Source organism: Mytilus edulis, chromosome 13 (assembly GCF_963676685.1).
Source record: "Mytilus edulis chromosome 13, xbMytEdul2.2, whole genome shotgun sequence".
NCBI classification, from domain to species: Eukaryota; Metazoa; Mollusca; class Bivalvia; order Mytilida; family Mytilidae; genus Mytilus; species Mytilus edulis.
In genome coordinates this window covers 50521912-50535955 of record NC_092356.1, presented here as the reverse complement: position 1 = coordinate 50535955, position 14044 = coordinate 50521912, and the positions used below count along the sequence as shown (strand labels likewise).

Sequence of the window (14044 nt, the reverse complement as noted above, 5' to 3'; positions counted from 1 at the left end):
CATATCATCTGTTATTGTAAAATTTCTATATCTTAATTCAACCCTAATACAAATATATCTGACACTCTGCAAGTAAATCGAAACATTTTTAACCCTGATTAATTTGAATAGAATTGTATTTTTCTTGGCACATAATTTGTCGAAATACACCCCTTCAATTTCTTGAATCTTGGCTTGAGAATTATTTTCTTATTCAAGCTTAATATGCGGCCACCGAGTCCAATGAAATTTGGCAAAATAACGGCTTTAACGCCACAAAGAACCGACACATACCGCTGTTCCTGCCAACGGTATCCGGAAGATCAGAGAATAAGAAATATGATCACTATACATAAGAGTCAAAACAGTTTTTCATAAATGTAACGTTGGACATCCGTTTTTTTCACATAGCTTTGTTATTTTAATCCTCAAATATACTAGATATTACTTAGTATATGATCAAGAGCTATAAAAACATAATTTAAAACATATATTGAATTTGTTTTATAGTGGTTCGTGTTTGCTAACATTTTTATTTTGTTTTGCGGAGGAAATTTCGAAGATTGTGTTACAAATCCTAGGGGTTGTAGGAACAGCGTGCGCAACGTTATTAGGCTTATTACCGGGTTTGAACTAACATGAGTAAAACGACGAGTGCCACATGTTGCGCAGGATCTGGTTACCCTAGCGGAACACCTGAGATTACTACCAGTTTTTGGTAAGGTTCGTGTTGCTCAGTCTATAGTTTTTCTATGGTTGGTGTTGTGTACTTTTGTTTATCTGGCCGTCTATTTCTTTTTAAGTCGGGGCCTCGGTGGCCGAATGGTCTAAGTAGTTACTACTAGGTTGTGAGTTCGACCCCGCTTGTGTGGGTGCACTCGACTCCAATCTTAATTGCCTAGGAATTTCAGTTTTCCTATCGAAGGTCGGTGGTTTTCTCCGGGCCCTCCGGCTTCCTCTACCAATAAAAATTGGCTGCCACGAAATAGCCTAAATGCGGTGCTTAAAAGTGGCGTTAAAACACCAAAAATCTAAAAATCAAATCTTTTTAAGTCATGTACATGTCCTTGTCAGTTTATTATCGTACTGGTGTCTTTCGCTTCACTTTTATATTACTGTCAATTAATTTTTGAATTCAAAGGGCCAAAATATAGAGCTTACGTTTTACCTTCCTTAGTGTGAAGCTAGCCGCTACACTATTTTGTCGTAATACTTATAGATTCTAAGAATGCTATCACACATTTGTATATAACATGTAGTTATCTTTAATTTAGATTGATTATTTAAGAAATGGCTGTAAAAAAAATGTCTGTCTGTAAAGAATTAACACCAAAAGTGTGGTTCGCCCAGAATAATCCGCTTAATTATGTCTATATGAGCTGATAGACAAAAAAAAACACGTTCAGCCAATCAGACGACGTGTTATATCAAAAAAAAAAAGCTAAATATTATCTATGCACATTTTTTTTAATTGCAGGTATGCCATTCCGAAACTCCTGAATTCGAGAGTAAGTATCCTGTTTTCGTCGTACAAAAATTGAAATTGTATTAACAACATTCCAATAATTTATCCATTCAGATCTGACGACTTTCACACACTCTGGCTTTACCCGTGGTAGTTAAGAATACGAATTAGATGTAGGTTAGTTGATAGGCACGTCTTGTTTTGTCCAGCTGTGCAAATTTCCACTGTCGTATGTGAATAAAATTTTGAAGGGAAAAAAATGTTCTGAAAAAAGCCATAACAAAATGAACTGAATGGGGTAGTGTAAGCTCTGTAACTCGATAGATGTCTGACCACGGTCGGAACAGGAAATTGTTAGTTCTGTAACTCGATAGATGTCTGGCCACGGTCGGAACAGGAAATTGTTAGTTCTGTAACTCGATAGATGTCTGGCCACGGTCGGAACAGGAAATTGTTAGTTCTGTAACTCGATAGATGTCTGGCCACGGTCGGAACAGGAAATTGTTAGTTCTGTAACTCGATAGATGTCTGACCACGGTCGGAACAGGAAATTGTTAGTTCTGTAACTCGATAGATGTCTGACCACGGTCGGAACAGGAAATTGTTAGTCTCATTGCTATTAAATGTCAACTGTTCAGAATAAGACAGTTAGTATATATATATGTTACAAGGAATTTGTGAAATCAGGGAATTGTAAAATCAGGGAATTGTAAAATCCCGCCCCTGGAATAACTTAGTGATTTTATCATAAACAGTTTCAGTGATTTTGTATAATCCCTGACAAAATCACTGAAAATATTGCCAAAAGAATATGAACTGATATTAAAACTACAATTCACTTATTTTTGCAAAGTTCGGGTGACATACATCAGCTGTTACATAATTGTCCTGCTTTTTGACAAACACACCTATTTTGTTCACATCGATTCTTTGCAGAACATCCACCCACATTTAATAAAAAAAAAACTTGACCAGTACAAATGGAAGACTGTTTAGGTTTAACTGCTTGTCAAACAGACTAATATGAAATTATCAATTGATACTGCTTATGGACTCGAAAAAACGGGAATTAGTGACTTCAAGCTGGTTACTATCGTATTACCCTTACACAATACCATGTTTGAAAAAAGATTAGTTTCTTGTAAATGTCTTCAATACATGAATAAAACCTGATATCGTCATCCGATGAATACGGGTTTTTTACTATTTTTTATAACATTTCCATGATGAAAAACTTCATATCTACATTGAACAAATATATTCTTTTTATTTGATATTGATTTAATTTATAGAGAAAATATAGAAACGTTTTAACGCTTTATCGCTTTGTGTTTGAATACATACATACAAATCAGAAGTATTTGAGATGTGACCAATATAAGAAATTCAAGTACAAAACAAAATATTTTTACCTCGACTTTTATGTTGTCTTTTTTGTTATAATCATTATTTTGTCATATAAATGTCTTTTAAAGGTTGCAAATTAACAATACAACACTTAGTTGCTATTATATACCAATGTGCATGTCACAATGATAAGCTCTAATGTGCATGTCACAATAATAAGCTCTATTGTGCATGTCACAATAATAAGCTCTAATGTACATTTCACAATAATAAGCTCTAATGTGGATGTAATATTTGCCACTGGATCATATGCCTAAAGGAAACAATTTCATACTCTCTCCATAGGCAAAAAAATAATACATGTGTTTTCTCTAACCCTTATGCTACCTATCCTAATTTTTAGTGCTCACCATAACACTTTTTATTCCATTTTGGAACAAGCACTGCTAAAGTCAGACTTATTCCCTAGTAGTAACCAGCTAAAAGTGTTTGTAAAATAAAATGATATTGCCTTCCTACCTACCCTATTTTTTACAGCACGTTAGGAGGGGAATTTATTTTTCCAGATTTAAATAGCGATTAGGTGTATTGAATCAATTTTTAAAAGAAAACAGATCATGGTAACATAGTTTAATTGTGGATGAACAACAAGAAATAAAGATAATCATAATTACTAATACATCAGTGGAAGGAAAGGGAAGAAACATGTTTAATTTTCATGTTTTATTCTTTAGAAAATTCTTAAGCGTGTTTCTTTAATCATGCATCAAATAGAGGAAAGAACAATATTGGGAAGCATAACAGACCGTATCATCACTCAATAACCGAATCCTCTTTAAATATACAGATGCACAAACGAAGCCAAACAACAGCGAATAACTAGCCAGATAGCAGGACTTGTTTTTAGGCACAGCATTAAATTCATTTTAAATAATGTATTGTATATAGCATAGGTCGACCAATGGGGTTGGAGGGATCGAACCCCCCTATCGTGGAGGAAAATTTGGTTGATAATGTAATTAATCGCTGAAGCATAACTGTAGTGACCCCATCTTATCGTAGTCAGAGTGTAGGATTAAATATTGTCCGCCATGAAATTATGTCCACCGGACACTATTTCACAGTTAATTGTGTCGACGGAATTACTGTTATTATGAAATTTGTGCGTACGATATTTACATATGAAAAGTGCCCACAGATGTGGGAAAAAGTCCTTCAAAGAAAGGAAAATACTTTATAATAAAAAGTGTGTCATTCAAAGAAAAGACGGTATTTCACAAGAAAATTGGTCACTCACAAAACATACAAAATGTAAACAAAGCCACCAAAAAAAATAAAATCAGCGAAAATATTGTGATAATTTTATATTTTTTGTCTACATAGTTAAAACTGATTGTTTGTATGGTGATAACCTGGTCGAAGTGGTATACTATGGTGAAGCCGTGGCCGTATATGCTGTCAATAGCGAGGCTGAAGAATTTGAATTTGAAGAAAATTTGGGTGAGGGCGTTTCATGGACATTGCTTTTAAAACTAGAAAAAGATTCGGAAACTGATCCTTCTTTTGATGTAAGTTAAACAACGAGCAGAATTAACTTAATTTTGGTTAACTAGGCGAAAACATTTGAAAACTTAATTTCAATTATATGATATTGTAAGGGGTAGGGGTTCGTTCAATAGTTATAGCCAATTTCCCGTGAATAAATTTCATAACAGTGCTATGTTTCTCTGGAAAATTAAAATGAATGGTTCTTTCAATAGCAATTTTAAAACAATTGTATACTAATTTCTTTTTTATTGGTACGTGGATTTTCATGAAATTCTTTTCTTCTATAATCAGAAAACACCAGATTTGGAAGTGTACCAAATATTGATCCAGGGAAGGCAAACTATTAAATATGTTCCATCAGAAGGCGACGTTGTGGCTATGATACAATGTAGCTATATGACGTATGCGGAAGAAATAGAGGGAGGTTCCGAATTGACAGATCAGTAAGTTGAAATAGAGGGAGGTGCCGAATTGACAGATCAGTAAGTTGAAATAGCGGGGTTCCGAATTGACGGATCAGTAAGTTGAAAAGAGGGAGGTGACGAATTGGCGGATCAGTAAGTTGAAATAGAGGGAGGTGACGAATTGACGGATCAGTCAATTGAAATAGAGGGAGGTGACGAATTGACAGATCAGTAAGTTAAACTAGGAGAGGTTCCGAATTGACGGATCAGTCAGTTGAACTAGAGTGAGGTTCCGAATTGACAGATCAGTCAGTTGAAATATAGGGAGGTGCCGAATTGACGGAACGGTAAGTTGAAATAGAGGGAGGTTCCGAATTGACGGATCAGTAAGTTGAAATAGAGGGAGGTTCCGAATCGACAGATCAGTATGTTGAAATAGAGGGAGATGCTGAATTGACAGGTCAGTAAGTTGAAATAGAGGGAGGTTCCGAATTGACGGATCAGTAAGTTGAAATAAAGGGAGGTTCCGAATCGACAGATCAGTAAGTTGAAATAGAGGGAGATGCTGAATTGACAGGTCAGTAAGTTGAAATAGAGGGAGGTTCCGAATTGACGGATCAGTAAGTTGAAATAGACGGAGGTTCCGAATCGACAGATCAGCAAGTTTTCACCAATTTACATTATGTAGATATAAGAAGGTGTGGTATGAGTGCTAATTAGACAACTCTCCATCCAAATTAAGTCACAATTTGTTAAAGAAACCCATTATAGATCAAAGGACGGTCTTCAACACGGAACCTTAGCTCGCATTTAAATTACTGATAACGGATGTGAAATTTCGCCAAAAGTTGCGGTTTACGATGCGGTTTAAGAGATTGCCCTATTGTCCTTGATATATATTCTAATAGCTGAAAGATTCGATGATGATGTTGTTCCGTGTCAGTATCAATAACGTAAAGGTAAAAGAAATCTGTCTGGCCTTTGAATGTGATGTTATTGTAAACATGTTTGAAAATTAGCATATTATGTTCATTCGAAAGTTGTGTGCTCCCCCCTCTTTTGTCGTGAACCAGGATCAGGTAAACACCTGTCCTAATTTTGTTTAATAAAAGCTGTCAAAGTAATGTTCATAGATTTGTCTCAAAGTCTGTATGACCATGATAACGGTCGATGACAAATTAAATGCATTTGAGGGAATTCTAGGACGAGAACATATTAACTCGATATGAATATAAATCCTGTTTTGTACAAGACCGACACGTTAAGCTGGATTTTTAACGTATCTGTTCTTAGGCTATGAAGACCTAGAGGTCATAATATCATGTTGTACAGTAAATAACTGATAAAAAGTACTGACATATAATTTTTTTGGTTTTAATTACCTCCCTCATAGTCCAATAGGGGCCTTGGTGGCCGAGTGGTCTAAAGAGTTAATACTGTAATCACTAACCAGTCAACACTGGTGTTGTGAGTTCGACTGACCCCGCTTGTGCGGGTGCACTCGACTCCAATCTTACTTGACTAGGATTGCCAGTTTTCCTATCGAAGGTCGGTGGTTTTCTCCGGGAACTCCGGCTTTCTCCACCAATAAAAAATGACCGCCACGAAATAGCCTAAATGCGGTGCTTAAAAGTGGCGTTAAAACATCAAAAGTCAAATCAAGTCATAGTCCAAGATTACTCTGACGCCCAACGGCTGTTTTACCAGCCCCAGCTTGTCTTGAAAATCAGCCGTTGGACGTCAGAGTAATCTCGAACTACCGCCCACAATACATACTAATATTAATTATTTTTTTCTCATTTTTCTCCAGGATACAGAGTCCTGAGATTATCGTCAATAATACTGGAAGCGTAGCCGAGTCTAATTTTACTGTTTCAATTGTAAAAATTAATGAACGACCATTTACCAATAAAATTCGTATGGGACGTATTGTGAAATTGAAAGCTACAATGACAGGTCTGTATGTCTGATCAACCATGTTATTGAATAGGTTCTGAATGAGGGGTCCTTCATTTCTGTATTCTTAAAAAAACCAATAGTCTATTTTTTTCTCTATTCTTTATACGGTAGTACTCATTAATGTTTTTTCTCTATTTTTTTCTCTTTTCTCTAGTCTTTATACGTTAGTATCTTATCAGTATCTATTCTTTATAAGTTAGAATCTTATTAGAATCAATTCTTTTTACGTTAGTTTCTTATTTGTATCTATTCTTGTTTGTCGGTATTTTTCTCTATTCTTTTTTGTATGTCTATTTTCTGTAGATTTGGTCCATTATAATCTACTCTGTAAACCCAATCCAGCTAATAGTGAAGTTCAGACCGTTTAATTTGAAGGTAGTTAGTTCTCAAGGTAATAATAAAAAGTAAAAAAGTTATCATCCAAAACGCATTACCCGCATAATTCAAACACAAAGTCTGAGTTCACACGTAAATCGAATTCGATTAGCATGAACTAATTCGAATTAGTTTAATTCGCATTCGAAACGTCCTAACGTCAATTCTAATTCGAATTGAAATGCGCGTCAAATTCGTTTTACTGTCCAAACCACGTCAACTTTTAATTCATATTAACAAAAACGTATTTCTAATGCGAATTTACTAATTGATTGAAAAATCTGCATTACCTTTAATGCCTTGAGGCCTCTCATGGGGGTGTCCAAGTAATCGCACAATTATTTTTTGCCAAACTCACGATACTTCAATTTGAACATGATCTTTGTATTTTAATGTTTTAGGAACTGTAAATGAAACCAAATTTCATGTTACAAACTGCAACGCCTACTCAACAGATTTAAATGCGACATCAGTTGTACTTATTGATGGGTAAGTCTTTAATGACATGTATTTCATATCATAAACCGTTAAATGAGGATCCGGATGGGGTTTACACCATTGAAAAAAACGGGCAAAACTACAGAAAAACAAGAGAAAATAAGTCCCCCCCCCCCCAAGAAAAATAAATCAAGAAGAGACTGAGTTTACAGTGCTGCTCAAATATAAAGAAGAGAGAAGAATGGGCAAAAAATATATAGAAAAGAAGAAAAAAAAGACCTAAACAAAAAAATAAGGATTCCCTTTCAAGACTTTCTTAAATGCTTGAAACCTTACATTTTTGTCGAGCCTGCGACTTTTTTCGCAGAAAGCTCTACATAGGGATAGTGATCCGGCGGCAGTGTTAGCTAACTTCTTAAAAGCTTTATATTTTAGAAGGTGGAAGAGCTGGATGCGTCATACTTTGTATATAGATGCCTCATATTACGAAGTTTCCGTCAGTCACATGTTCAATGTCCTTGACCCCATTTTCATGGTTCAGTGACTACTTGAAAAAAGTTAAGATTTTTTGTAATGTTAAATTCTCTCTTATTATAAGTAATAGGATAACTATATTTGGTATGTGCGTACCTTGCAAGGTCCTCATGCCCGTCAGAAAGCTTTCACTTGACCTCGACCTCATTTCATTGATCAGTGAACAAGATTAAGTTTTGGTGGTTAAGTCCATATCTCAGATACTTTAAGCAATAGGTCTAGTATATTCGGTGTATGGAAGGACTGTAAGGTGCCCATCAGTGCCCAACTGGCAGGTGTCATCTGACCTTGACCTCATTTTCATGGTTCAGTGGTTAAAGTTAAGTTTTTGTGTTTTGGTCTGTTTTTCTCATACTGTATGCAACAGGTCTACTATATTTGGTGTAAAAAAATATTTTATGATCTATATGTCTGTTGCGCAGGTTTAAAATGACCTTGAACTCATTTTCACGGTTCATTGCTCAGTGTTAAGTTTTTGTGTTTTGGTCTGTTTTTCTCAAAGTAGAAGCAATAGGTCAACTATATTTGCTGTATCGAAGAACTGTTAGCTGTACATGTCTGCAGGGCATGGTTCATCTGACCTTGACCTCAATTTCATGGTTCATTGGTCAAAGTTAAGTTTTTGAGTTTTGGTCTTTTTTTCTTATAATATATATATATGCAATAGATCAGCTATATTTGGTGTATGAAAATATTTTATGATCTATATGTCTGTTGCGCAGGTTTAAATTGACCTTAACCTCATTTTCGCGGTTCATTGTTCAGTGTTAAGTTTTTGTGTTTTGGTCTGTATTTGCTGTATGGAAGAATTGTTAGCTGTACATGTCTGCAGGGTATGGTCCATCTGACCTTGACCTCATTTCCATGGTTCATCATTGGTCAATGTTTAGTTTTCTTTGTAATGTTTAGTTTATGTAACAGTTGTGATAAAGCTTTATATTAATGATTAGTGAAGAAGGCGAGACATTTCAGTGTGTGCACTCTTGTTATATATGTAGCACATGCAAAGAAGATGAAAGCAACACAACGCATTAAGAATATAACTGGAATTTTAAAGTATTTAATATCCTATTAAACACATTCTTACTCATAGAGACTGTGAAAGAACATGTCCTGTACGTGAAAAGGGAAAGACTTGTGTGAACGAATGTAGACGGTTTTTAAAAGATACAAGAAAATGTGGTATGCGCTTACAGTCCTTACAAGGATCTAAAAAGGCTTTATTCAACTTCCTGTTGTAACGACCGTTCGGGAATACCGGATCCTCAGGGTTTGTCGTCATGGTGCACGCTTTCAAAAATTTGGAGGTAGTCATTTCATTGGTCAGAATAGAAAATAGAATCGACACATAATCTGTACCTTAAGAGAGCAACCATTTAACTTCAAGGGGGCTATGTTTTTTTGTATGTTAGATATTTTTTAATTCTTGGACGATATATCGGCGGCAATCAGATTAGAATATTTTTATCAGAAAAAAACATACCCTTTTTTTTTTATAGATTTAATGGTCGTTCTCAGAATAATTCTGCGCCCTCTAGCGGCATATAGCCTATCGTAGGGAGATAACTCTAATGTAGCAATCGGAGATTAGACGGAGATCGGCAAAATATAACGACTGACATTATTCGGGTTATTCTCTAATCAGATATATAATAATGGCTGCTTGAATTTTAGATGTGGAACAGGACATCCATTTACGAAAAAACAAGGTTTTACATTACGTGGTTTGTCCGCTATAAGTCCAAGCTTCCAGATGTTTCGAATCAAACGAGCACAAGGAATTTTATTTAAATGCAGCTTCGTCATATGTAATGATGAGTGTCCAGAGGTATGTGCATTTTAGTCAGTATAAAGATGTTTTGTGCAGTTCGGCTCTTGTACGTTAACTAGATGTTTATACAATCATACTTTTCTAGTATCAGTGACTTGAAAAACGACTAACCAAAGACAAATTACGACAACCCAAATGTTAAATCTATATGACTGTATATAAGCACACATGTCTCTAAATGACAATCAGTAAAAGCTATCGTCTATAGTTATTCCGATCCCTTCTTAACCTCTCATGATATCTAAAGACGACAAAACAACAAACATCATAATATAGCATAGTGGTATATATATTTATTATCTAGACTAATAAAAAAAAAAGCTATACTACTTCCATTATATAATTGCTAAAACTACATGACAACATATAAAAAATGTAACAATATAATCAATAAATGTATCTATGTTTTGGCTTTCTCGGGGGCTACTCACTTTATAAAAAATCTACCTAATCTAAACAATAATTTGCAACATTATTCTAAAAATAAACTATTAACTATAGGATGCGGTGGATACCTGCAACATTGTTTCGGCTGCGGTGGATACCAGCAGCGGGGTTTCGGCTGCGGTGGATACCAGCAGCGGGGTTTCGGCTGCGGTGGATACCAGCAGCGGGGTATCGGCTGCGGTGGATACCAGCAGCACGATATGCAAAATAATCCCATGCTTACTTATACAATAATAATTGGAACTGATAATTAAGAATATATACTATACTGATGTATAATTGACTTGGGGGTAAAAAATAATTTCCCCGAAATTAATATGGCCAAATAAGCGAATTTAATATCATTAAATGAGTGAAAGCCCCCAAGATAGATACATCATTTATTGCGATTTAATATATATTTTTTTTTTATTTAGTTATGTAATCTAACCTAAATTTATTAAAATATGGAATTAAAATGGTCTAACTAGATGTTAATTTCTTCTTAGGGGAACTGTTGTAAAAATATCTTTCTAACTTTTAATTTTTCTAATTGAGAACTTTTATTTCAGTTAAAGTTTTTCTCATCCACATTTCAACTGTCCTCTACAAAAGGCAGAAGAAATGTTAACTTGTTCCCGTTCTAAATATTAAATTCTAAAATGAAACCTTATTACGCTTTATAAACAAAGCCGTGTTCTAATGAGAACAAAATATGTTTGACACATGTGCACGAACTTACTGTTTATATTAAGGTTATTTCCATCGTTATCCTTTAAAATATATACATTTAAGCAGCTAACATAAACTTTTATTATATTTTTTTATGAGACAACACATATTTACCCTGCTCGTAGCTTTTAAACTTATCAAATATGAAATGCAATGCACAGACTCCTCGAGGAGGAAACGGGAACAGCCAAACATTTTTACGGTAATTTCGTACGCTTCGACCTATAAAAATACTGTATTTGTCCTATTAGAATCGAAATAATTCCTTCATGTCAAGCTCTATGCTCATTTTAACATGGGTAGACATTATATTTGACCACATTTTACACCTCGCTAACGCTCAGTGTAAAATATCGACAAATATAATGCCTACCCATGTTAAAATGAGCAAAGAGCATGACATGAAGGAATTATTTCTTAAACAAAATATTTGAAAGAAAAGCTTCCGGTATCTAATCAATTTACCTGAAAATATATGCTCCTTTGTCCTTTTTTTATCCCGAGAGAAACCATGACACCTATCTGGCTCAATTATATGTCTTTGTGACGAAAACCCTATCTTGTTCAATTCTATGTCTTTGTGACGAAAACCCTATCTTGTTCAATTCTATGTCTATGTGACGAATACCCTATCTTGTTCAATTCTATGTCTATGTGACGAAATATCCTATCTTGTTCAATTCTATGTCTATGTGACGAAAACCCTATCTTGTTCAATGCTATGTCTTTGTGACGAATACCCTATCTAGTTCTATGATAATGTCTATGTGACGAATACCCTATCTGGTTCAATTCTATGTCTATGTGACGAAACACCCTATCTAATTCTATGTCTATGTGACGAAACACCCTATCTTGTTCAATTATATGTATTATGTAACGAATCACGCAATGTATAATAGTACAGTTCCTTCTACTGTATTATTATCTAATGGGCATAAATATTCTAACAGTAAACGCCCAAACTATGGAAATAGTTCTCGTCAAAACTTTCGAGAAAAAAAATTCGTACCGAGAATTTAAAATTGTACACTTGAGATTTAAAAACATATAATAACACACTGAAAAATAGAAATCACACCCTGGGATTTTTATATTCAACACACTGAGAAAACCAAATACTGAATAATACACACGAGATTTTAAAAAGGCATTGATGTGAAATAAATTGAAAAACACGAACTGAGAATTGTTTACTACACACTGAGATTTAAAAATACTGAGATAAATATAGATATATAAGAAGATGCGGTACGAGTGACAATGAGACAACTCTCCATTCAAGTATGCACACTATGTTGGAAATTCTCTATACTTCATATATTTTGCCCGTTATTCTCTATACCCTCTTTTTTTTTTGCCTGTTTCCGTCCATTCTTTTCAATTCTGTAAACTATATCCGGACCCTCATTCGTCTCTACGTTTTCGTTGTAGAATTCCTGTCAAGTCAGCAGTGAACGACGCAAACGTGAGGCTGACGGTGAATTGGAATTTAGTTTAGAGGATAAACAATTGGCCAATGAAAACCGGCGACATATAGATTCTCATACAAACAAATACCGTAATTCCCAGAGCGTCATTGAAGTGCCGGAAAACCAACCGAAGCTCCATACAGGGAAGATAGATGTTGATAAATTATTACCTGTTCTTCTTGATGACATTTCCAGGAGCAGTGTAGAAGACGTAAAGTTAATACGTGGAGGACTTATTATAAATATACCATCCAGTAAGTTTCAAATTGAAAACAAGGGCATAACTTGAGTAAATTATTCTAATAACGTACTTTCTCACATACAGTTTCTTCTGTACAGTTTTTCTCCAATGTTCTAAGTATCGTTCCAAAATTCACATCATGAACAGATTTCTAAAATGTTTGAACAATTGAACTTGGTCTCTTTAGTATAAAAAAAAATCTTCCCACTAAATCCATGCGACTATAGTTTAACAATTGCATACAATTTGGATTAAAAAAAATCACTATCAATGTTTTTTTTATATAAATGTTATTGAAAATACTATTATGAAAATTACGTGAGTACGTTTTAAACAATAGTGAGCTATTAATTGATGATTTCGTGGACGTCAAAATTGGTCGCTATAATCATAACATACATTACAAGTTTAGAAGTGTAATTGATTCAATTTGTGAGCTTCTTTTATATGCCTTTTATGTTTAGATGTTTATGATACCTTGACATTGCTTATATTATACAGAGAATGGTAAATTCAAGGGAGATAACTCTTATGTAGGAACTTCTAATGATATCCAAGTAGTTGGTGATGAAGATTTTGGAATACCACTTGGAGAAATGTCTAAAATTAATCGAGTTATTGAATCTGTATCGACAAGAACAGTAACTCTTTCTGACTCGCCTGAAAAATCTGAACCTCCAAATGGAACAAACGACGTAATCATTGGAATTCCTACTGATTCAAAAACTAAATCAAACACACCCAGCAATATGAACAAAGACAGCCTATTCCCGAAAAACAGGATAACATCAACAGAAACGAGAACAGTAGACCAAGCAACAAATGACATTAATTCAAAACAGTCTTTTGCATCTTCAGATCAAAAAGAGTCATCAGAGACCAAAACTTTATTATCTGCTAAGGACACGAATAATGGGAAACCGGCTGATCCACTTGTTCACAAAACATCTCGCTTGAACGTTTTTGATATTGACCAAAATTCGGAAAAATCTAAATCGACAGAGATGAAACGCCGCCTGAAGAATTTAAATTCATCAATACAATTTTTCCCAACTGCGCATGCTCTCTCTATTTCAGTTATCATTTCTCTACTAGTGATATTTGCATAATAAGGCATATTTTTGGAACTGTAGATTAAATAGCAATAGACAGTTCTTACATTTGTTTTATTGTTTGAGCGTTTGTTAAGTTTTGTTAACTAGCGATATAATTTTCAGTTATTTTCTCGGGTGAGGTGATGTACGCTTATTGTATTTGAATAAACAGAACAGCATGGTAAAATAGCAAAATACA

General features: G+C 34.6%; 1 protein-coding gene across 1 annotated transcript in view; it reads left to right on the top strand.

The window, feature by feature from the left end:
- The window catches only part of LOC139501547 (uncharacterized), a 21027-nt gene extending 6983 nt beyond the window's left edge, over nucleotides 1-14044 (top strand). The window contains exons 3-10 of the mRNA XM_071290661.1: nucleotides 1457-1487; nucleotides 4175-4359; nucleotides 4631-4782; nucleotides 6554-6699; nucleotides 7479-7566; nucleotides 9724-9877; nucleotides 12473-12764; nucleotides 13253-14044. Of these exons, the coding sequence (XP_071146762.1) occupies nucleotides 1457-1487; nucleotides 4175-4359; nucleotides 4631-4782; nucleotides 6554-6699; nucleotides 7479-7566; nucleotides 9724-9877; nucleotides 12473-12764; nucleotides 13253-13860 (1656 nt within the window). The 3' untranslated portion in view covers nucleotides 13861-14044. The remainder of the gene's footprint in view (nucleotides 1-1456; nucleotides 1488-4174; nucleotides 4360-4630; nucleotides 4783-6553; nucleotides 6700-7478; nucleotides 7567-9723; nucleotides 9878-12472; nucleotides 12765-13252) is intronic.